The sequence below is a fragment of the Eucyclogobius newberryi genome, unplaced genomic scaffold (assembly GCF_026437365.1).
Source record: "Eucyclogobius newberryi isolate DKJ021-1_F unplaced genomic scaffold, fEucNew1.0.hap1 SCAF_8, whole genome shotgun sequence".
NCBI lineage: Eukaryota > Metazoa > Chordata > Actinopteri > Gobiiformes > Gobiidae > Eucyclogobius > Eucyclogobius newberryi.
This window is the reverse complement of record NW_027316500.1, coordinates 36,814,505-36,839,814: the sequence shown is the minus strand read 5'-3', so window position 1 is coordinate 36,839,814 and position 25,310 is coordinate 36,814,505. Positions and strand designations below refer to the sequence as shown.

Genomic DNA, 25,310 nt, shown 5'->3' with positions numbered 1-25,310 from the left:
GTAGAGAGAGATGTTTCAGCTGTAGAGAGAAATGTTTCAGCTGTAGAGAGAAATGTTTCAGCTGTAGAGAGAAATGTTTCAGTGAGTGTTGTGGGTTCATTTTCAGTCCCTGACATGGGTCTGCTGAATGTCTCTCTTCTCTCTTCTCATCTGTCCTCTGGTTTAGAGCCTTTGGGCTGTGACTCTTCCAGGTTCTCGTGTATAACAGACGGATGTTTCTAAAGCTCACGTTTCCATGACAACACGTGTTTGCAGATGTCCGGAGCACTGGTGGTGCAGTTCGCCGGCCGCAGGGCGTGTCCCTCGGAGCTGATTCGCTGTCGGCGCTCGGTGGGCGAGCAGTCGGAGCTCCTGATTCGCTGGCGGCTGGTCTCAACGAGCGACGGTGACTTGGGGGGCGGAGCCTCAGAGAACAGTGTTTTAATGTGGATGTGTGAAGAAGACGCTCGCTACAGCTGCCCCGACCTCGGGCCCCGCCCGACCATCGAAGAGGCGGGCGTGAGCAACGGAGAGGTGAGGACCAATGAGCTCATAGGGGGCGGGGCGCAGAAAGGACACTTTTTCACAAAAAAAGACCTCTAGTAATTCCAGTGTGTGTGTGTGTGTGTGTGTGTGTGTGTATGTGTGAGGGGCGTGGCTAAAGCTAGTGTGTGTGAGGGGCGTGGCTAAAGCGCTTCCACACGTACCACCAGAGCACGCACCCACGGCCTCTGTAGGACACACGCTTCCACACGTACCACCAGAGCACGCACCCACGGCCTCTGTAGGACACACGCTTCCACACGTACCACCAGAGCACGCACCCACGGCCTCTGTAGGACACACGCTTCCACACGTACCACCAGAGCACGCACCCACGGCCTCTGTAGGACACACGCTTCCACACATTGTCTTTCTCTCTCTCCTCAGGCTCAGGACCAGCTGGAGCTCCTGGAGCTTCAGGCAGATGTTCGTTCTCTGGTTTGTCGCGCTCACAGACAGATGCGTCCGCCCCGCAGTGCCACACTTGGCCACACGGTGTCAGTGCTGAGCTCGTACGCTGCCATCGCTTCGCTGGCCTCAGTCTTCAGAGGAACCGGAGCCCTCGATCTGATCCTGGAACTGCTCTGTGACCAAGACCGAGGCACGAGACGCAGCGCCGGACTGATCCTGAGGGCCATGGCCTCGCACGACGCAGGTGACACCTGTCCCACCTGTCTCACACACACCTGTCACACACACACACCTGTCACATACCTGTCACACACACCTGTCACACACACCTGTCACACACACCTGTCACACACACACACCTGTCACATACCTGTCACACACACCTGTCACACACACCTGTCACACACACCTGTCACATACCTGTCTCACACACCTGTCACACACACACCTGTCTCACACACCTGTCACACACACACACCTGTCACATACCTGTCTCACACACCTGTCACACACACCTGTCAAATACCTGTCTCACACACACACCTGTCACATACCTGTCACACACACCTGTCACACACACCTGTCACACACACACCTGTCACACACACACCTGTCTCACACACACACCTGTCAAATACCTGTCTCACACACACCTGTCTCACACACACACCTGTCCCACCTGTCTCACACACACCTGTCACACACACACACCTGTCACATACCTGTCACATACCTGTCACACACACCTGTCACACACACCTGTCACACACACCTGTCACACACACCTGTCACACACACACACCTGTCACATACCTGTCTCACACACCTGTCACACACACCTGTCTCACACACCTGTCACACACACACACCTGTCACATACCTGTCTCACACACCTGTCACACACACCTGTCAAATACCTGTCTCACACACACACCTGTCACATACCTGTCACACACACCTGTCACACACACCTGTCACACACACACCTGTCACACACACACCTGTCTCACACACACCTGTCTCACACACACACCTGTCTCACACACACCTGTCTCACACACACACCTGTCAAATACCTGTCTCACACACACACCTGTCACATACCTGTCTCACACACCTGTCACACACACCTGTCACACACACCTGTCACACACACCTGTCACACACACCTGTCACACACACACCTGTCACACACACTCCTGTCACACACACACACCTGTCTCACACACACACCTGTCTCACACACACACCTGTCTCACACACACACCTGTCTCACACACCTGTCACACACACCTGTCACACACACACACCTGTCACATACCTGTCACACACACCTGTCACACACACACCTGTCACACACACACCTGTCACACACACACCTGTCTCACACATACCTGTCTCACACACACACACCTGTCACATACCTGTCACATACCTGTCACACACACCTGTCTCACACACCTGTCACACACACACACCTGTCACATACCTGTCTCACACACCTGTCACACACACCTGTCAAATACCTGTCTCACACACACACCTGTCACACACACCTGTCACACACACCTGTCACACACACCTGTCACACACACACCTGTCACACACACACCTGTCACACACACACCTGTCTCACACACACACCTGTCTCACACACACACCTGTCACATACCTGTCTCACACACCTGTCACACACACCTGTCACACACACCTGTCACACACACACACCTGTCACACACACCTGTCACACACACCTGTCACACACACACCTGTCACACACACACCTGTCACACACACACCTGTCTCACACATACCTGTCTCACACACACACACCTGTCACATACCTGTCTCACACACCTGTCACACACACACACACACCTGTCACATACCTGTCTCACACACCTGTCACACACACCTGTCTCACACACCTGTCTCACACACCTGTCACACACACCTGTCAAATACCTGTCTCACACACACACCTGTCACATACCTGTCACACACACCTGTCACACACACCTGTCACACACACCTGTCACACATACCTGTCTCACACACACACCTGTCACACATACCTGTCTCACACACCTGTCACACACACCTGTCACACACACTCCTGTCACACACACACACCTGTCACACACACACCTGTCTCACACACACACCTGTCACATACCTGTCTCACACACACACCTGTCACATACCTGTCTCACATACCTGTCACACACACACCTGTCTCACACACCTGTCACACAGGGTTTCCTGTTGTCCTTGTTTTGCAGGCAGCAGGGCCTCGGTGCTTTTAGCCCTGACTCACAGAGACCTGGAGCTGGACTTTGAAAACCGCCTGACTCTTCTGGAGCTGTTCGCCGAGACCACGTCGTCTGAGGAGCAGAGCAGCTGCGACCACACCCCTCTGCCACAGGTGAGGTCCTCCACACCCCTCTGCCACAGGTGAGGTCCTCCACACCCCTCTGCCACAGGTGAGGTCCTCCACACCCCTCTGCACAGGTGAGGTCCTCCACACCCCTCTGCCACAGGTGAGGTCCTCCACACCCCTCTGCCACAGGTGAGGTCCTCCACACCCCTCTGCCACAGGTGAGGTCCTCCACACCCCTCTGCCACAGGTGAGGTCCTCCACACCCCTCTGCCACAGGTGAGGTCCTCCACACCCCTCTGCCACAGGTGAGGTCCTCCACACCCCTCTGCCACAGGTGAGGTCCTCCACACCCCTCTGCCACAGGTGAGGTCCTCCACACCCCTTTGCCACAGGTGAGGTCCTCCACACCCCTCTGCCACAGGTGAGGTCCTCCACACCCCTCTGCCACAGGTGAGGTCCTCCACACGCCTCTGCACAGGTGAGGTCCTCCACACGCCTCTGCACAGGTGAGGCCCTCCACACGCCTCTGCACAGGTGAGGTCCTCCACACGCCTCTGCACAGGTGAGGTCCTCCACACGCCTCTGCACAGGTGAGGTCCTCCACACCCCTCTGCCACAGGTGAGGTCCTCCACACGCCTCTGCCACAGGTGAGGTCCTCCACACGCCTCTGCACAGGTGAGGTCCTCCACACGCCTCTGCACAGGTGAGGTCCTCCACACCCCTCTGCCACAGGTGAGGTCCTCCACACGCCTTTGCCACAGGTGAGGTCCTCCACACGCCTCTGCCACAGGTGAGGTCCTCCACACGCCTCTGCCACAGGTGAGGTCCTCCACACGCCTCTGCCACAGGTGAGGTCCTCCACACGCCTCTGCACAGGTGAGGTCCTCCACACGCCTCTGCCACAGGTGAGGTCCTCCACACGCCTCTGCACAGGTGAGGTCCTCCACACCCCTCTGCACAGGTGAGGTCCTCTACACGCCTCTGCACAGGTGAGGTCCTCCACACCCCTCTGCCACAGGTGAGGTCCTCCACACCCCTCTGCCACAGGTGAGGTCCTCCACACCCCTCTGCACAGGTGAGGTCCTCCACACCCCTCTGCCACAGGTGAGGTCCTCCACACCCCTCTGCACAGGTGAGGTCCTCCACACCCCTCTGCCACAGGTGAGGTCCTCCACACCCCTCTGCCACAGGTGAGGTTCTCCACACCCCTCTGCCACAGGTGAGGTCCTCCACACCCCTCTGCCACAGGTGAGGTCCTCCACACCCCTCTGCCACAGGTGAGGTCCTCCACACCCCTCTGCACAGGTGAGGTCCTCCACACCCCTCTGCACAGGTGAGGTCCTCCACACCCCTCTGCCACAGGTGAGGTCCTCCACACCCCTCTGCCACAGGTGAGGTCCTCCACACCCCTCTGCCACAGGTGAGGTCCTCCACACCCCTCTGCCACAGGTGAGGTCCTCCACACCCCTCTGCCACAGGTGAGGTCCTCCACACCCCTCTGCCACAGGTGAGGTCCTCCACACCCCTCTGCCACAGGTGAGGTCCTCCACACCCCTCTGCACAGGTGAGGTCCTCCACACCCCTCTCCACAGGTGAGGTCCTCCACACCCCTCTGCCACAGGTGAGGTCCTCCACACCCCTCTGCCACAGGTGAGGTCCTCCACACCCCTCTGCCACAGGTGAGGTCCTCCACACCCCTCTGCCACAGGTGAGGTCCTCCACACCCCTCTGCCACAGGTGAGGTCCTCCACACCCCTCTGCCACAGGTGAGGTCCTCCACACCCCTCTGCCACAGGTGAGGTCCTCCACACCCCTCTGCCACAGGTGAGGTCCTCCACACCCCTCTGCCACAGGTGAGGTCCTCCACACCCCTCTGCCACAGGTGAGGTCCTCCACACCCCTCTGCCACAGGTGAGGTCCTCCACACCCCTCTGCACAGGTGAGGTCCTCCACACCCCTCTGCCACAGGTGAGGTCCTCCACACCCCTCTGCCACAGGTGAGGTCCTCCACACCCCTCTGCCACAGGTGAGGTCCTCCACACCCCTCTGCCACAGGTGAGGTCCTCCACACCCCTCTGCCACAGGTGAGGTCCTCCACACCCCTCTGCCACAGGTGAGGTCCTCCACACCCCTCTGCCACAGGTGAGGTCCTCCACACCCCTCTGCACAGGTGAGGTCCTCCACACCCCTCTGCCACAGGTGAGGTCCTCCACACCCCTCTGCCACAGGTGAGGTCCTCCACACCCCTCTGCCACAGGTGAGGTCCTCCACACCCCTCTGCATCTCTTGTTCCGAGTCTGAATTCGTTTCCTTTCTTAGATTCCTGGCAAAGCCTTGTTTTCGTTGGTGAAACGATATCTTCGTGTGACGTCGCTAGTTGACTCCGCCCCCTCGACGGACGCTGACCCCGCCTCCTGGTTGCGGCGGGAGTTTGAGGTTGCCATGGCAACGGCGGCCTTGATTTCTGAGCTGGTCCGGGTCTTGGGCTGGGACCGGACTTTGGTCCAGACCGAACCTGCGAGAACCATGAAGTCAATCTTCAAATCCAATGGCCAATCAGAACCAAGCGGCGTCAGCCATTCACAACGCAGCACTGCCGATCCTCAGAAAGAGTTTAGGTGAGACCCCAAAACCTGTTCAGATCCTGCTCTAAACCTGTTCAGATCCTGGTTAAACCCAGTCTTTAACCGGTCTCTCTCTGGTCCAGGACCGGTCAGGACTTTGGCTCTCGGTCAGAGTATGAGTCTTACCTGCAGCAGACGCTCGGACCTGGGACCAGAGTCCGGATGAACCAGGACTACGAGGAAGTCCACTCTGGAGACCAGGGCGAGTTCAGGACCAGCAACAACGGTTCGCCCCCAGTGCAAGTAAGCCCCGCCCCCAGTGCAAGTAAGCCCCGCCTCCAGCTCCTTCTTTATTATTACATTAAATCTGTACATAGATAACCCAAAGTCACTGGGACAGGCTCCAGTCCCCAGAGGTCCACTCAGAGGTCATGTCAGTCTCTCTCTGCAGGGTCAGAGGTCATGTCAGTCTCTATCTGCAGGGTCAGAGGTCATGTCAGTCTCTATCTGCAGGGTCAGAGGTCATGTCAGTCTCTCTCTGCAGGGTCAGAGGTCATGTCAGTCTCTATCTGCAGGTTTACTGGGACACTTTGGGCAGGACATACTGGGTTCACTGGCACATGCTGGACATCATCAGCTTAACTCCAAAGACCTCTGACCCGACCAAGGACCGGTCCAGACCCGAGTCCAGACCCGAGCCACGAGAGTCCCGGCTGGACCAGGCTCTGCCCTCAGGTGAGACCAGAACGCTCAGGACGGCAGTTTAATACAGTATATTGCGCCGTATATTCTCTCTCTCATCTCTTTCTCTCTTTCCCTCTCTCTCATCTCTTTCTCTCATCTCTTTCCTTTTATCATCTCTTTCTCTCTCTTTCCCTCTCATCTCTTTCCCTCTCCTGTATGACTTGTTTTCGCTCTCTCTTTCGTATCTTCAGATCCGCTCTTGCTCCGCCCCTCCCTCTACACCTGTCCGTACCTGGGCATAGGTGAGCAGAAGGGGGTGGAGTTAAGCACAGGTGAGTGGTGGGAGCTGCTGTTCTTTGTGAGAAAGCTAGAGGCGGGGCATCAGGAGCAGGTGCGGAGCCTCCTGCAGAGGGCGCTACAGGTGAGCACACAGGTGACCTCTGACCCCACACATTACGCCCCGTAGCCCCACCCGCGCTCACCCGCCGCTCTCTATTGGCCGCTCTCAGGAGTCGGAGCTGGACGACGGGGCTCTGATTGGCCTGAACGTGCCCGTTTCCGTGGCGACGCATGTGATGCACTTCCTGGAACAGAATCTGTCGCCGTTGAGTTTAAAAGAGCTGCGTCGAGCGAGCGTCTGCGCCAAACTGAGGACAAGGGCGGAGCCAGGACGGCGAGCGCCAGGTGTGTCATTTATTGACCCGCTTAAGAACAAATACTCATAAAACAAACAGAGGTCGCGTGTTTCAGGTCCTGTGTTTCAGGTCGCGTGTTTCAGGTCCTGTGTTTCAGGTCGCGTGTTTCAGGTCCTGTGTTTCAGGTCGCGCGTTTCAGGTCCTGTGTTTCAGGTCGCGCGTTTCAGGTCCTGTGTTTCAGGTCGCGCGTTTCAGGTCCTGTGTTTCAGGTCGCGCGTTTCAGGTCGCGCGTTTCAGGTCGCGTGTTTCAGGTCCTGTGTTTCAGGTCGCGTGTTTCAGGTCCTGTGTTTCAGGTCGCGCGTTTCAGGTCGCGCGTTTCAGGTCGCGTGTTTCAGGTCCTGTGTTTCAGGTCGCGTGTTTCAGGTCCTGTGTTTCAGGTCGCGTGTTTCAGGTCCTGTGTTTCAGGTCGCGCGTTTCAGGTCCTGTGTTTCAGGTCGCGCGTTTCAGGTCGCGCGTTTCAGGTCCTGTGTTTCAGGTCGCGCGTTTCAGGTCGCGTGTTTCAGGTCCTGTGTTTCAGGTCGCGTGTTTCAGGTCGCGTGTTTCAGGTCCTGTGTTTCAGGTCCTGTGTTTCAGGTCCTGTGTTTCAGGTCGCGCGTTTCAGGTCGCGCGTTTCAGGTCCTGTGTTTCAGGTCCTGTGTTTCAGGTCGCGCGTTTCAGGTCGCGCGTTTCAGGTCCTGTGTTTCAGGTCCTGTGTTTCAGGTCCTGTGTTTCAGGTCCTGTGTTTCAGGTCCTGTGTTTCAGGTCCTGTGTTTCAGGTCCTGTGTTTCAGGTCCTGTGTTTCAGGTCCTGTGTTTCAGGTCCTGTGTTTCAGGTCCTGTGTTTCAGGTCCTGTGTTTCAGGTCCTGTGTTTCAGGTCCTGTGTTTCAGGTCCTGTGTTTCAGGTCCTGTGTTTCAGGTCCTGTGTTTCAGGTCCTGTGTTTCAGGTCCTGTGTTTCAGGTCCTGTGTTTCAGGTCGCGCGTTTCAGGTCGCGCGTTTCAGGTCCTGTGTTTCAGGTCGCGCGTTTCAGGTCGCGCGTTTCAGGTCGCGCGTTTCAGGTCGCGCGTTTCAGGTCGCGCGTTTCAGGTCGCGCGTTTCAGGTCGCGCGTTTCAGGTCGCGCGTTTCAGGTCGCGCGTTTCAGGTCGCGCGTTTCAGGTCGCGCGTTTCAGGTCGTGCGTTTCAAGTCGCGCGTTTCAGGTCCTGTGTTTCAGGTCGCGCGTTTCAGCTCCTGTGTTTCAGGTCGCGCGTTTCAGGTCGCGCGCTTCAGGTCGCGCGCTTCAGGTCGCGCGCTTCAGGTCGCGCGCTTCAGGTCGCGCGCTTCAGGTCGCGCGCTTCAGGTCGCGCGCTTCAGGTCGCGCGCTTCAGGTCGCGCGCTTCAGGTCCTGTGTTTCAGGTCGCGCGCTTCAGGTCGCGCGCTTCAGGTCGCGCGCTTCAGGTCGCGCGCTTCAGGTCGCGCGCTTCAGGTCGCGCGCTTCAGGTCGCGCGCTTCAGGTCGCGCGCTTCAGGTCGCGCGCTTCAGGTCGCGCGCTTCAGGTCGCGCGCTTCAGGTCGCGCGTTTCAGGTCGCGCGTTTCAGGTCCTGTGTTTCAGGTCCTGTGTTTCAGGTCGCGCGTTTCAGGTCCTGTGTTTCAGGTCGCGCGTTTCAGGTCCTGTGTTTCAGGTCGCGCGTTTCAGGTCCTGTGTTTCAGGTCGCGCGTTTCAGGTCCTGTGTTTCAGGTCGCGCGTTTCAGGTCCTGTGTTTCAGGTCGCGCGTTTCAGGTCCTGTGTTTCAGGTCGCGCGTTTCAGGTCGCGTGTTTCAGGTCCTGTGTTTCAGGTCGCGTGTTTCAGGTCCTGTGTTTCAGGTCCTGTGTTTCAGGTCCTGTGTTTCAGGTCGCGCGTTTCAGGTCCTGTGTTTCAGGTCGCGCGTTTCAGGTCCTGTGTTTCAGGTCGCGCGTTTCAGGTCGCGCGTTTCAGGTCGCGCGTTTCAGGTCGCGCGTTTCAGGTCGCGCGTTTCAGGTCGCGCGTTTCAGGTCGCGCGTTTCAGGTCGCGCGTTTCAGGTCGCGCGTTTCAGGTCGCGCGTTTCAGCTCCTGTGTTTCAGGTCGCGCGTTTCAGCTCCTGTGTTTCAGGTCGCGCGTTTCAGCTCCTGTGTTTCAGGTCGCGCGTTTCAGGTCGCGCGCTTCAGGTCGCGCGCTTCAGGTCGCGCGCTTCAGGTCGCGCGCTTCAGGTCGCGCGCTTCAGGTCGCGCGCTTCAGGTCGCGCGCTTCAGGTCGCGCGCTTCAGGTCGCGCGCTTCAGGTCGCGCGCTTCAGGTCGCGCGCTTCAGGTCGCGCGCTTCAGGTCGCGCGCTTCAGGTCGCGCGCTTCAGGTCGCGCGCTTCAGGTCGCGCGTTTCAGGTCGCGCGTTTCAGGTCGCGCGTTTCAGGTCGCGCGTTTCAGGTCGCGCGTTTCAGGTCGCGCGTTTCAGGTCCTGTGTTTCAGGTCCTGTGTTTCAGGTCGCGTGTTTCAGGTCCTGTGTTTCAGGTCGCGTGTTTCAGGTCCTGTGTTTCAGGTCGCGCGTTTCAGGTCCTGTGTTTCAGGTCCTGTGTTTCAGGTCGCGCGTTTCAGGTCCTGTGTTTCAGGTCGCGCGTTTCAGGTCCTGTGTTTCAGGTCGCGCGTTTCAGGTCCTGTGTTTCAGGTCGCGCGTTTCAGGTCGCGCGTTTCAGGTCGCGCGTTTCAGGTCGCGCGTTTCAGGTCGCGCGTTTCAGGTCGCGCGTTTCAGGTCGCGCGTTTCAGGTCGCGCGTTTCAGGTCGCGCGTTTCAGGTCGCGCGTTTCAGGTCGTGCGTTTCAAGTCGCGCGTTTCAGGTCCTGCGTTTCAGGTCGCGCGTTTCAGCTCCTGCGTTTCAGGTCGCGCGTTTCAGGTCGCGCGCTTCAGGTCGCGCGTTTCAGGTCGCGCGCTTCAGGTCGCGCGCTTCAGGTCGCGCGCTTCAGGTCGCGCGCTTCAGGTCGCGCGCTTCAGGTCGCGCGCTTCAGGTCGCGCGCTTCAGGTCGCGCGCTTCAGGTCGCGCGCTTCAGGTCGCGCGCTTCAGGTCGCGCGCTTCAGGTCGCGCGCTTCAGGTCGCGCGCTTCAGGTCGCGCGCTTCAGGTCGCGCGCTTCAGGTCGCGCGCTTCAGGTCGCGCGCTTCAGGTCGCGCGCTTCAGGTCGCGCGCTTCAGGTCGCGCGCTTCAGGTCGCGCGCTTCAGGTCCTGTGTTTCAGGTCGCGCGTTTCAGGTCCTGCGTTTCAGGTCCTGCGTTTCAGGTCGCGCGTTTCAGGTCCTGCGTTTCAGGTCCTGCGTTTCAGGTCGCGCGTTTCAGGTCGCGCGTTTCAGGTCGCGCGTTTCAGGTCGCGCGTTTCAGGTCGCGCGTTTCAGGTCGCGCGTTTCAGGTCCTGTGTTTCAGGTCCTGTGTTTCAGGTCGCGCGTTTCAGGTCCTGTGTTTCAGGTCGCGCGTTTCAGGTCCTGTTTTTCAGGTCGCGCGTTTCAGGTCGCGCGTTTCAGGTCCTGTGTTTCAGGTCGCGCGTTTCAGGTCCTGTGTTTCAGGTCCTGTGTTTCAGGTCCTGCGTTTCAGGTCCTGTGTTTCAGGTCCTGTGTTTCAGGTCCTGCGTTTCAGGTCCTGTGTTTCAGGTCGCGCGTTTCAGGTCCTGTGTTTCAGGTCCTGTGTTTCAGGTCGCGCGTTTCAGGTCCTGTTTTTCAGGTCCTGCGTTTCAGGTCCTGTGTTTCAGGTCCTGTGTTTCAGGTCCTGCGTTTCAGGTCCTGTGTTTCAGGTCGCGCGTTTCAGGTCGCGCGTTTCAGGTCCTGTGTTTCAGGTCGCGCGTTTCAGGTCCTGTTTTTCAGGTCGCGCGTTTCAGGTTGCGCGTTTCAGGTCCTGTGTTTCAGGTCGCGCGTTTCAGGTCGCGCGTTTCAGGTCGCGCGTTTCAGGTCCTGTGTTTCAGGTCCTGTGTTTCAGGTCGCGCGTTTCAGGTCCTGTGTTTCAGGTCGCGCGTTTCAGGTCCTGTTTTTCAGGTCGCGCGTTTCAGGTCGCGCGTTTCAGGTCGCGCGTTTCAGGTCCTGTGTTTCAGGTCCTGTGTTTCAGGTCGCGCGTTTCAGGTCCTGTTTTTCAGGTCGCGCGTTTCAGGTCGCGCGTTTCAGGTCGCGCGTTTCAGGTCGCGTGTTTCAGGTCCTGTGTTTCAGGTCGCGCGTTTCAGGTCCTGTGTTTCAGGTCGCGCGTTTCAGGTCCTGTGTTTCAGGTCGCGCGTTTCAGGTCCTGTGTTTCAGGTCGCGCGTTTCAGGTCCTGTGTTTCAGGTCGCGCGTTTCAGGTCCTGTGTTTCAGGTCCTGTGTTTCAGGTCGCGCGTTTCAGGTCCTGTTTTTCAGGTCGCGCGTTTCAGGTCGCGCGTTTCAGGTCGCGCGTTTCAGGTCGCGTGTTTCAGGTCCTGTGTTTCAGGTCGCGTGTTTCAGGTCCTGTGTTTCAGGTCGCGTGTTTCAGGTCCTGTGTTTCAGGTCGCGCGTTTCAGGTCCTGTGTTTCAGGTCGCGCGTTTCAGGTCCTGTGTTTCAGGTCGCGCGTTTCAGGTCCTGTGTTTCAGGTCGCGTTTTTCAGGTCCTGTGTTTCAGGTCCTGTGTTTCAGGTCCTGTGTTTCAGGTCGCGCGTTTCAGGTCGCGCGTTTCAGGTCGCGTGTTTCAGGTCCTGTGTTTCAGGTCGCGTGTTTCAGGTCCTGTGTTTCAGGTCGCGCGTTTCAGCTCCCGTGTTTCAGGTCGCGCGCTTAAGGTCGCGCGCTTAAGGTCGCGCGCTTCAGGTCGCGCGCTTCAGGTCGCGCGCTTCAGGTCGCGCGCTTCAGGTCGCGCGCTTCAGGTCGCGCGCTTCAGGTCGCGCGCTTCAGGTCGCGCGCTTCAGGTCGCGCGCTTCAGGTCGCGCGTTTCAGGTCGCGCGTTTCAGGTCGCGCGTTTCAGGTCGCGCGTTTCAGGTCGCGCGTTTCAGCTCCTGTGTTTCAGCTCCTGTGTTTCAGGTCGTGTGTTTCAGGTCGTGCGTTTCAGGTCGCGCGCTTCAGGTCGCGCGTTTCAGGTCGAGCGCTTCAGGTCGCGCGCTTCAGGTCGCGCGCTTCAGGTCGCGCGCTTCAGGTCGCGCGCTTCAGGTCGCGCGCTTCAGGTCGCGCGCTTCAGGTCGCGCGCTTCAGGTCGCGCGCTTCAGGTCGCGCGCTTCAGGTCGCGCGCTTCAGGTCCTGTGTTTCAGGTCCTGTGTTTTAGGTCGCGCGTTTCAGGTCGCGCGTTTCAGGTAGCGCGTTTCAGGTCCTGTGTTTCAGGTCGCGCGTTTCAGGTCGCGCGTTTCAGGTCGCGCGTTTCAGGTCGCGCGTTTCAGGTCGCGCGTTTCAGGTCGCGCGTTTCAGGTCGCGCGTTTCAGGTCCTGTGTTTCAGGTCCTGCGTTTCAGGTCCTGCGTTTCAGGTCGCGCGTTTCAGGTCGCGCGTTTCAGGTCGCGCGTTTCAGGTCGCGCGTTTCAGGTCCTGCGTTTCAGGTCGCGCGTTTCAGGTCCTGCGTTTCAGGTCGCGCGTTTCAGGTCGCGCGTTTCAGGTCGCTCGTTTCAGGTCGCGCGTTTCAGGTCCTGTGTTTCAGGTCCTGTGTTTCAGGTCCTGCGTTTCAGGTCCTGCGTTTCAGGTCCTGTGTTTCAGGTCGCGCGTTTCAGGTCCTGTGTTTCAGGTCCTGTGTTTCAGGTCCTGTGTTTCAGGTCGCGCGTTTCAGGTCGCGCGTTTCAGGTCGCGCGTTTCAGGTCGCGCGTTTCAGGTCCTGCGTTTCAGGTCGCGCGTTTCAGGTCGCGCGTTTCAGGTCCTGTGTTTCAGGTCGCGCGTTTCAGGTCCTGTGTTTCAGGTCGCGCGTTTCAGGTCGCGCGTTTCAGGTCGCGCGTTTCAGGTCCTGTGTTTCAGGTCGCGCGTTTCAGGTCGCGCGTTTCAGGTCCTGTGTTTCAGGTCGCGCGTTTCAGGTCCTGTTTTTCAGGTCGCGCGTTTCAGGTCGCGCGTTTCAGGTCCTGTGTTTCAGGTCCTGTGTTTCAGGTCGCGCGTTTCAGGTCCTGTGTTTCAGGTCGCGCGTTTCAGGTCCTGTTTTTCAGGTCGCGCGTTTCAGGTCGCGCGTTTCAGGTCGCGCGTTTCAGGTCGCGCGTTTCAGGTCGCGCGTTTCAGGTCGCGCGTTTCAGGTCCTGTGTTTCAGGTCCTGTGTTTCAGGTCCTGTGTTTCAGGTCCTGTGTTTCAGGTCCTGTGTTTCAGGTCGCGCGTTTCAGGTCGCGCGTTTCAGGTCGTGCGTTTCAGGTCGTGCGTTTCAGGTCCTGTGTTTTAGGTCGCGCGTTTCAGGTCCTGTGTTTCAGGTCGCGCGTTTCAGGTCCTGTGTTTCAGGTAGCGCGTTTCAGGTCCTGCGTTTCAGGTCGCGCGTTTCAGGTCGCGCGTTTCAGGTCGCGCGTTTCAGGTCGCGCGTTTCAGGTCCTGTGTTTCAGGTCGCGCGTTTCAGGTCGCGTGTTTCAGGTCCTGTGTTTCAGGTCGCGTGTTTCAGGTCGCGTGTTTCAGGTCCTGTGTTTCAGGTCGCGCGTTTCAGGTCCTGCGTTTCAGGTCGCGCGTTTCAGGTCCTGTGTTTCAGGTCGCGCGTTTCAGGTTGCACGTTTCAGGTCGCGCGTTTCAGGTCGCGCGTTTCAGGTCGCGCGTTTCAAGTCGCGCGTTTCAGGTCCTGTGTTTCAGGTCGCGTGTTTCAGCTCCTGTGTTTCAGGTCGTGCGTTTCAGGTCGCGCGTTTCAGGTCGCGCGCTTCAGGTCGCGCGCTTCAGGTCGCGCGCTTCAGGTCGCGCGCTTCAGGTCGCGCGCTTCAGGTCGCGCGCTTCAGGTCGCGCGCTTCAGGTCGCGCGCTTCAGGTCGCGCGCTTCAGGTCGCGCGCTTCAGGTCGCGCGCTTCAGGTCGCGCGTTTCAGGTCCTGTGTTTTAGGTCGCGCGTTTCAGGTCCTGTGTTTCAGGTAGCGCGTTTCAGGTCCTGCGTTTCAGGTCGCGCGTTTCAGGTCGCGCGTTTCAGGTCGCGCGTTTCAGGTCCTGTGTTTCAGGTCGCGCGTTTCAGGTCCTGTTTTTCAGGTCGCGCGTTTCAGGTCGCGCGTTTCAGGTCCTGTGTTTCAGGTCGCGCGTTTCAGGTCCTGTTTTTCAGGTCGCGCGTTTCAGGTCCTGTGTTTCAGGTCGCGCGTTTCAGGTCGCGCGTTTCAGGTCGCGCGTTTCAGGTCGCGCGTTTCAGGTCCTGTGTTTCAGGTCGCGCGTTTCAGGTCGCGCGTTTCAGGTCCTGTGTTTCAGGTCGCGCGTTTCAAGTCCTGTGTTTCAGGTCGCGCGTTTCAGGTCCTGTGTTTCAGGTCGCGCGTTTCAGGTCGCGCGTTTCAGGTCGCGCGTTTCAGGTCGCGCGTTTCAGAAAGGTCGCGCGTTTCAGGTCGCGCGTTTCAGTTTTTGGTTTGATTAATTTGTGTGAATGAGTCATTAACTTTGACTGACACAGAGTGAATCTGTGAGCACAGGTCATGACCTCTGACATTTGAACTGTTTCAGGCGCCTGCTCTGAGCCTCGTTCCCCCGACGTCTCGGTGGAGTCGGCCTCAAAAAAACCAAAAACTGAGACGCCCTCAAAAAACCAGGTCCAGACTGAGGACCTCCCTCCTGATCTGGAGCAGACCATCTCAGGTGAGTCAGCTGCACACACATGGTGTAGGTCACACATGGTGGAGGTCACACACATGGTGTAGGTCACACATGGTGGAGGTCACACACATGGTGGAGGTCACACATGGTGGAGGTCACACACATGGTGTAGGTCACACATGGTGGAGGTCACACACATGGTGGAGGTCACACATGGTGGAGGTCACACATGGTGGAGGTCACACATGGTGGAGGTCACACACATGGTGGAGGTCACACACATGGTGGAGGTCACACATGGTGGAGGTCACACATGGTGGAGGTCACACACATGGTGTAGGTCACACATGGTGGAGGTCACACACATGGTGGAGGTCACACATGGTGGAGGTCACACATGGTGGAGGTCACACACATGGTGGAGGTCACACATGGTGGAGGTCACACATGGTGGAGGTCACACATGGTGGAGGTCACACACATGGTGGAGGTCACACATGGTGTAGGTCACACATGGTGGAGGTCACACACATGGTGGAGGTCACACATGGTGGAGGTCACACATGGTGGAGGTCACACATGGTGGAGGTCACACACATGGTGGAGGTCACACATGGTGGAGGTCACACACATGGTGGAGGTCACACATTGTGGAGGTCACACATGGTGGAGGTCACACACATGGTGGAGGTCACACATGGTGGAGGTCACACATGGTGGAGGTCACACATGGTGGAGGTCACACACATGGTGGAGGTCACACATGGTGGAGGTCACACATGGTGTAGGTCACACATGGTGGAGGTCACACATGGTGGAGGTCACACATGGTGGAGGTCACACATGGTGGAGGTCACACACATGGTGGAGGTCACACATTGTGGAGGTCACACATGGTGGAGGTCACACACATGGTGTAGGTCACACATGGTGGAGGTCACACATGGTGGAGGTCACACACATGGTGGAGGTCACACATTGTGGAGGTCACACATGGTGGAGGTCACACACATGGTGGAGGTCACACATGGTGGAGGTCACACATGGTGGAGGTCACACATGGTGTAGGTCACACATGGTGTAGGTCACACATGGTGGAGGTCACACACATGGTGTAGGTCACACATGGTGGAGGTCACACACATGGTGGAGGTCACACATGGTGGAGATCACACATGGTGGAGGTCACACATGGTGTAGGTCACACATGGTGGAGGTCACACATGGTGGAGGTCACACACATGGTGGAGGTCACACACATGGTGGAGGTCACACATGGTGTAGGTCACACATGGTGGAGGTCACACATGGTGTAGGTCACACATGGTGTAGGTCACACATGGTGGAGGTCACACATGGTGTAGGTCACACATGGTGGAGGTCACACATGGTGGAGGTCACACACATGGTGGAGGTCACACATGGTGTAGGTCACACATGGTGGAGGTCACACATGGTGGAGGTCACACATGGTGTAGGTCACACATGGTGTAGGTCACACACATGGTGGAGGTCACACACATGGTGGAGGTCACACACATGGTGGAGGTCACACATGGTGTAGGTCACACATGGTGGAGGTCACACATGGTGTAGGTCACACATGGTGTAGGTCACACATGGTGGAGGTCACACACATGGTGGAGGTCACACACGGTGGAGGTCACACACGGTGGAGGTCACACACGGTGGAGGTCACACACATGGTGGAGGTCACACACATGGTGGAGGTCACACATGGTGGAGGTCACACACATGGTGGAGGTCACACACATGGTGGAGGTCACACATGGTGAAGCTCACACACATGGTGGAGGTCACACATGGTGGAGGTCACACACATGGTGGAGGTCACACATGGTGGAGGTCACACACATGGTGGAGGTCACACACATGGTGGAGGTCACACACATGGTGGAGGTCACACATGGTGGAGGTCACACACATGGTGGAGGTCACACATGGTGGAGGTCACACACATGGTGGAGGTCACACATGGTGGAGGTCACACATGGTGGAGGTCACACACATGGTGGAGGTCACACATGGTGGAGGTCACACATGGTGGAGGTCACACACATGGTGGAGGTCACACACATGGTGGAGGTCACACATGGTGGAGCTTGTTATGAATAGATGAGTTGTGATTGTGGGAGGAGCTTGTTGTGATTGTGGGAGGAGCTTGTTGTGATTGTGGGAGGAGCTTGTTGTGATTGTGGGAGGAGCTTGTCCAGTCTAACAGTCATGTCTGTGTCAGTGTTGTCAGAGCGAGTGAAGGACAAGAAGACGCTGCTGGAGAAACTCTCCGAGACTGTGGTTGTTCTGCACAAGGAGACGGAGGCACGAGCTTCAGGGGCCTCAGGGGCCTCAGGGGCCTCAGGGGCCACAGAAGCCACAGGGGCCGTGCTCGCTCTTCAACTCGCCGCCGTGGTCCTCATGATCCGGGCTCTGGACCAGGACGGTCAGGACCGCGACAAGGCCTTCACCGAGTCCACAGCCAGGTCTGAAGTCACACTGCATCGTTACCAGGGTTACGGAGGGTTCAGAGGTCATGAACATCCAGGGTTCAGAGGTCATGACCCTGCTCTGACCCTGCACTGTGTGTGCTCCAGGTCCCGGGTCCTGAAGCTCCTGGTGGACCTTCTTGGATCTCCGTCTGAGGTCCTGGTCTGGACGGTCCTGCGGCTGCTGCGTCGTCTGTTTGTGAAGTTCGACTGGAGAGTGACCTTCTGCACTGAGGGCGGAGTCTGTGGTGTCCTGAGCGCCATGAGCCTGTTCTGCAGCAGCGCCAGGGTCCAGAGGGGGGCGCTAGAGGTCAGTGTGTGGTCCAGAGGGGCGCTAGAGGTCAGTGTGTGGTCCAGAGGGGCGCTAGAGGTCAGTGCGGGGTCCAGAGGGGCGCTAGAGGTCAGTGCGGGGTCCAGAGGGGCGCTAGAGGTCAGTGTGTGGTCCAGAGGGGCGCTAGAGGTCAGTGTGTGGTCCAGAGGGGCGCTAGAGGTCAGTGTGTGGTCCAGAGGGGGCGCTAGAGGTCAGTGTGTGGTCCAGAGGGGGCGCTAGAGGTCAGTGTGTGGTCCAGAGGGGCGCTAGAGGTCAGTGTGTGGTCCAGAGGGGGCGCTAGAGGTCAGTGTGTATGTCCAGAGGGGGCGCTAGAGGTCAGTGTGTATGTCCAGAGGGGGCGCTAAAGGTCAGTGTGTTGTCCAGAGGGGGCGCTAGAGGTCAGTGCGGGGTCCAGAGGGGGCGCTAGAGGTCAGTGTGTATGTCCAGAGGGGGCGCTAAAGGTCAGTGTGTTGTCCAGAGGGGGCGCTAGAGGTCAGTGCGGGGTCCAGAGGGGGCGCTAGAGGTCAGTGTGTTGTCCAGAGGGGGCGCTAGAGGTCAGTGCGTGGTCCAGAGGGGGCGCTAGAGGTCAGTTTGTGGTCCAGAGGGGGGCGCTAGAGGTCAGTGTGTGGTCCAGAGGGGGGCGCTAGAGGTCAGTGCGTGGTCCAGAGGGGGCGCTAGAGGTCAGTGCGTGGTCCAGAGGGGGGCGCTAGAGGTCAGTGCGTGGTCCAGAGGGGGCGCTAGAGGTCAGTGTTTGGTCCAGAGGGGGCGCTAGAGGTCAGTGTTTGGTCCAGAGGGGCGCTAGAGGTCAGTGTGTGGTCCAGCCAGAGGGGGCGCTAAAGGTCAGTGTGTATGTCCAGAGGGGGCGCTAAAGGTCAGTGTGTGGTCCAGAGGGGGCGCTAGAGGTCAGTGTGTTGTCCAGAGGGGGCGCTAGAGGTCAGTGCGTGGTCCAGAGGGGGCGCTAGAGGTCAGTGTGTATGTCCAGAGGGGGCGCTAGAGGTCAGTGCGTGGTCCAGAGGGGGGCGCTAGAGGTCAGTGTGTGGTCCAGAGGGGGGCGCTAGAGGTCAGTGTGTGGTCCAGAGGGGGGCGCTAGAGGTCAGTGTGTGGTCCAGAGGGGGGCGCTAGAGGTCAGTGTGTGGTCCAGAGGGGGCACTAGAGGTCAGTGTGTGGTCCAGAGGGGGCACTAGAGGTCAGTGCGTGGTCCAGAGGGGGCGCTAGAGGTCAGTGTGTGGTCCAGAGGGGGCGCTAGAGGTCAGTGTGTGGTCCAGAGGGGGCGCTAGTGGTCAGTGTGTGGTCCAGAGGGGGGCGCTAGAGGTCAGTGTGTGGTCCAGAGGGGGCGCTAAAGGTCAGTGTGTGGTCCAGGGGGGGCGCTAGCGGTCAGTGTGTGGTCCAGCCAGAGGGGGCGCTAAAGGTCAGTGCGTGGTCCAGAGGGGGCGCTAGAGGTCAGTGCGTGGTCCAGAGGGGGCGCTAGAGGTCAGTGCGTGGTCCAGAGGGGGCGCTAGAGGTCAGTGTTTGGTCCAGAGGGGGCGCTAGAGGTCAGTGCGTGGTCCAGAGGGGCGCTAGAGGTCAGTGTGTGGTCCAGAGGGGGCGCTAGAGGTCAGTGTGTGGTCCAGAGGGGGCGCTAGAGGTCAGTGTGTGGTCCAGAGGGGGGCGCTAGAGGTCAGTGTGTGGTCCAGAGGGGGCGCTAGAGGTCAGTGTGTGGTCCAGAGGGGGCGCTAGAGGTCAGTGTGTGGTCCAGAGGGGGGCGCTAAAGGTCAGTGTGTGGTCCAGAGGGGGGCGCTAGAGGTCAGTGTGTGGTCCAGAGGGGGCGCTAGAGGTCAGTGTGTGGTCCAGAGGGGGCGCTAGAGGTCAGTGCGTGGTCCAGAGGGGGCGCTAGAGGTCAGTGTTTGGTCCAGAGGGGCGCTAGAGGTCAGTGTGTGGTCCAGAGGGGGCGCTAGAGGTCAGTGTTTGGTCCAGAGGGGCGCTAGAGGTCAGTGTGTGGTCCAGAGGGGGCGCTAGAGGTCAGTGTGTATGTCCAGAGGGGGCGCTAAAGGTCAGTGTGTGGTCCAGAGGGGGGCGCTAGAGGTCAGTGTGTGGTCCAGGGGGGGCGCTAGAGGTCAGTGTGTGGTCCAGAGGGGGCGCTAGAGGTCAGTGTGTGGTCCAGAGGGGGCGCTAGAGGTCAGTGCGTGGTCCAGAGGGGGCGCTAGAGGTCAGTGTTTGGTCCAGAGGGGGCGCTAGAGGTCAGTGCGTGGTCCAGAGGGGGCGCTAGAGGTCAGTGTTTGGTCCAGAGGGGGCGCTAGAGGTCAGTGCGGGGTCCAGAGGGGGCGCTAGAGGTCAGTGCATGGTCCAGAGGGGGGCGCTAGAGGTCAGTGTGTGGTCCAGAGGGGGGCGCTAGAGGTCAGTGTGTGGTCCATAGGGGCGCTAGAGGTCAGTGTGTGGTCCAGAGGGGGGCGCTAGCGGTCAGTGTGTGGTCCAGGGGGGGCGCTAGAGGTCAGTGTGTGGTCCAGGGGGGGCGCTAGCGGTCAGTGTGTGGTCCAGGGGGGGCGCTAGCGGTCGGTGTGTGGTCCAGAGGGGGCGCTAGAGGTCAGTGTGTGGTCCAGAGGGGGCGCTAGAGGTCAGTGTGGAGTCCAGAGGGGGCGCTAGAGGTCAGTGTGTGGTCCAGGGGGGGGCGCTAGCGGTCGGTGTGTGGTCCAGAGGGGGCGCTAGAGGTCAGTGTGTGGTCCAGAGGGGGCGCTAGAGGTCAGTGTGGAGTCCAGAGGGGGCGCTAGAGGTCAGTGTGTGGTCCAGGGGGGGCGCTAGTGGTCAGTGTGTGGTCCAGCCAGAGGGGGCGCTAAAGGTCAGTGTGTGGTCCAGAGGGGGCGCTAGAGGTCAGTGTGTGGTCCAGAGGGGGCGCTAGAGGTCAGTGTGTGGTCCAGAGGGGGCGCTAGAGGTCAGTGTGTGGTCCAGAGGGGGCGCTAGAGGTCAGTGTGTGGTCCAGAGGGGGCGCTAGAGGTCAGTGTGTGGTCCAGAGGGGGGCGCTAAAGGTCAGTGTGTGGTCCAGAGGGGGGCGCTAGAGGTCAGTGTGTGGTCCAGAGGGGGCGCTAGAGGTCAGTGTGTGGTCCAGAGGGGGCGCTAGAGGTCAGTGTGTGGTCCAGAGGGGGCGCTAGAGGTCAGTGTTTGGTCCAGAGGGGGCGCTAGAGGTCAGTGTGTGGTCCAGAGGGGCGCTAGAGGTCAGTGTTTGGTCCAGAGGGGGCGCTAGAGGTCAGTGTGTGGTCCAGAGGGGGCGCTAGAGGTCAGTGTGTGGTCCAGAGGGGGCGCTAGAGGTCAGTGTGTGGTCCAGAGGGGGCGCTAGAGGTCATGTTCTGGTGTCTCCTCAGATGCTGCAGCTGCTCACAGGTGTGGGCACAGCGCCTCCTCTGGTCGAAGGTCAGGTGGTGCGGGAGGTGTTTGCCAGCATCAGCTCTGCCACGCCCTCTGGCTCCAAGGGCCTCCTGGGGGCCATCCCTGCAGCTCTGCAGCTGCTGCTGCAGCACGAGCACTCCCAACCACCCCAACGGCTCCACGACAGAGAAGAGACCCAGAGCGAGGAAACCCAGAGCGAGCAGGACCAGACTGAGGCCCGGGGTCTGGAGCCGGTCCTGTCCCGTCTGGAAGAGGTCCGGTCCAACCTGGAGACCGCTCGCTGTGGTCTGAACCTGGTCCGGGACCTGAAGGGCATGCGCTCGGTGCTGGAGGAGGTGCGCTCCAGTCTGCAGCCCGTACGCTCCGTCCTGAGGGAAGTGCGAGGTCTGGAGGAGCTGAGAGGTCCAGACGAGGCCTCGGAGGAGAGCTCTGGTCTGGAGCAGGTGCGGGCGGGGCTCCTGGTCCTGTCCTGGCTCCTGTCTCACTCTGAACTGAACCAGGCCCTAGAGTCCAGCGAGCTGAGCCGTGTCCTGAACAAGTGTGTGTCTGAAGGAGTTCATCCTGCACTGGCTCTGAGCGTGCTGAGGAGCACCACTTCAGGTGAGACGCACAACACACACATGACGCACAACACACACATGACACATGACACACACATGACACATGACATGACACACATGACACATGTCATGACACACACATGACACATGACATGACACTCATGACACATGACTGACACATGACATGACACACATGACACATGACATGACACACATGACACATGACACACACATGACACATGACATGACACACACACATGACACATGACATGACACACATGACACATGACATGACACACATGACACATGACACACACATGACACATGACATGACACACATGACACATGACATGACACACACACATGACACACATGACACATGACACATGACACACACATGACACATGACATGACACACATGACACATGTCATGACACATGACATGACACATGACATGACACACATGACACATGTCATGACACACACACATGACACATGACATGACACACATGACACATGACACACACATGACACATGACATGACACACATGACATGACACACACATGACACATGACATGACACACATGACACATGACATGACACACATGACACATGACATGACACACATGACACATGACACACACATGACACATGTCATGACACACACATGACACATGACATGACACATGACATGACACATGTCATGACACACATGACACATGACATGACACACATGACACATGACATGACACACATGACACATGACATGACACACATGACACATGTCATGACACACATGACACATGACATGACACACATGACACATGTCATGACACACATGACACATGACATGACACACATGACACATGTCATGACACACACATGACACATGACATGACACACATGACACATGTCATGACACACACATGACACATGACATGACACACATGACACATGTCATGACACACATGACACATGACATGACACACATGACACATGTCATGACACACATGACACACATGACACACATGACACATGTCATGACACACATGACACATGACATGACACACATGACACATGTCATGACACACACATGACACATGACATGACACACATGACACATGACATGACACACACACATGACACATGACATGACACACATGACACATGACACACACATGACACATGACATGACACACATGACACATGACATGACACACATGACACATGACATGACACACATGACACATGACATGACACACATGACACATGACATGACACACATGACACATGACATGACACACATGACACATGACATGACACACATGACACATGACACATGACACACACATGACACATGTCATGACACATGACATGACACATGACATGACACACATGACACATGTCATGACACACATGACACATGACATGACACACATGACACATGTCATGACACACACATGACACATGACATGACACTCATGACACATGACACACACATGACACATGACATGACACACATGACACATGACATGACACACACACATGACACATGACATGACACACATGACACATGACATGACACACATGACACATGACACACACATGACACATGACATGACACACATGACACATGACATGACACACATGACACATGTCATGACACACACACATGACACACATGACACATGTCATGACACATGACACATGACATGACACACATGACACATGTCATGACACATGACATGACACATGACATGACACACATGACACATGACACACACATGACACATGACATGACACACATGACATGACACACACATGACACATGACATGACACACATGACACATGACATGACACACATGACACATGACATGACACACATGACACATGTCATGACACACACATGACACATGACATGACACACATGACACATGTCATGACACACACATGACACATGTCATGACACACATGACACATGACATGACACACATGACACATGTCATGACACACATGACACATGACATGACACACATGACACATGTCATGACACACACATGACACATGACATGACACACATGACACATGACATGACACACATGACATGACACACATGACACATGACATGACACACATGACACATGTCATGACACACACATGACACATGACATGACACACATGACACATGACATGACACACATGACACATGTCATGACACACACATGACATGACACACATGACACATGTCATGACACACACACATGACACATGACATGACACACATGACACATGTCATGACACACACACATGACACATGACATGACACACATGACACATGACATGACACACATGACACATGTCATGACACACATGACACATGACATGACACACATGACACATGTCATGACACACATGACACATGTCATGACACACACATGACACATGACACACACATGACACATGACATGACACACATGACACATGACATGACACACATGACACATGTCATGACACACACATGACACATGACATGACACACATGACACATGACATGACACACATGACACACATGACACATGACACACACATGACACATGACATGACACATGACATGACACACATGACACATGACATGACACACATGACACATGTCATGACACACACATGACACATGACATGACACATGTCATGACACATGTCATGACACACACATGACACATGACATGACACATGACATGACACATGACATGACATGACACACATGACACATGTCATGACACACACATGACACATGACATGACACACATGACACATGACATGACACACATGACACATGACATGACACACATGACACATGTCATGACACACACATGACACATGACATGACACACATGACACATGTCATGACACACACATGACACATGACATGACACACATGACACATGTCATGACACACACATGACACATGACATGACACACATGACACATGTCATGACACACACATGACACATGACATGACACACATGACACATGTCATGACACACATGACACATGACATGACACACATGACACATGTCATGACACACACACATGACACATGACATGACACACATGACACATGACATGACACACACACATGACACATGACATGACACACATGACACATGTCATGACACACATGACACATGTCATGACACACACATGACATGACACACATGACACATGTCATGACACACACACATGACACATGACATGACACACATGACACATGACATGACACACATGACACATGTCATGACACACACACATGACACATGACATGACACACATGACACATGACATGACACACATGACACATGTCATGACACACATGACACATGACATGACACACATGACACATGTCATGACACACATGACACATGTCATGACACACACATGACACATGACATGACACACATGACACATGTCATGACACACATGACACATGACATGACACACATGACACATGTCATGACACACATGACACATGACATGACACACATGACACATGTCATGACACACACATGACACATGACATGACACACATGACACATGACATGACACATGACATGACACATGACATGACACACATGACACATGACATGACACACATGACACATGTCATGACACACACATGACACATGACATGACACTCATGACACATGACACACACATGACACATGACATGACACAC

General features: G+C 57.0%; 1 protein-coding gene across 1 annotated transcript in view; it reads left to right on the top strand.

Moving 5' to 3' along the window:
• Nucleotides 1-255: 255 nt before the first annotated feature.
• LOC140350836 (cullin-9-like) overlaps nucleotides 256-25,310 on the top strand; it is a 59,626-nt gene continuing 34,571 nt past the window's right edge. The window contains exons 1-12 of the mRNA XM_072436353.1: nucleotides 256-513; nucleotides 910-1,177; nucleotides 3,216-3,358; nucleotides 5,634-5,932; nucleotides 6,022-6,181; nucleotides 6,454-6,613; nucleotides 6,814-6,983; nucleotides 7,072-7,246; nucleotides 14,755-14,886; nucleotides 17,102-17,345; nucleotides 17,457-17,658; nucleotides 20,991-21,615. Coding sequence (XP_072292454.1) covers nucleotides 256-513; nucleotides 910-1,177; nucleotides 3,216-3,358; nucleotides 5,634-5,932; nucleotides 6,022-6,181; nucleotides 6,454-6,613; nucleotides 6,814-6,983; nucleotides 7,072-7,246; nucleotides 14,755-14,886; nucleotides 17,102-17,345; nucleotides 17,457-17,658; nucleotides 20,991-21,615 — 2,836 coding nt within the window. The remainder of the gene's footprint in view (nucleotides 514-909; nucleotides 1,178-3,215; nucleotides 3,359-5,633; nucleotides 5,933-6,021; nucleotides 6,182-6,453; nucleotides 6,614-6,813; nucleotides 6,984-7,071; nucleotides 7,247-14,754; nucleotides 14,887-17,101; nucleotides 17,346-17,456; nucleotides 17,659-20,990; nucleotides 21,616-25,310) is intronic.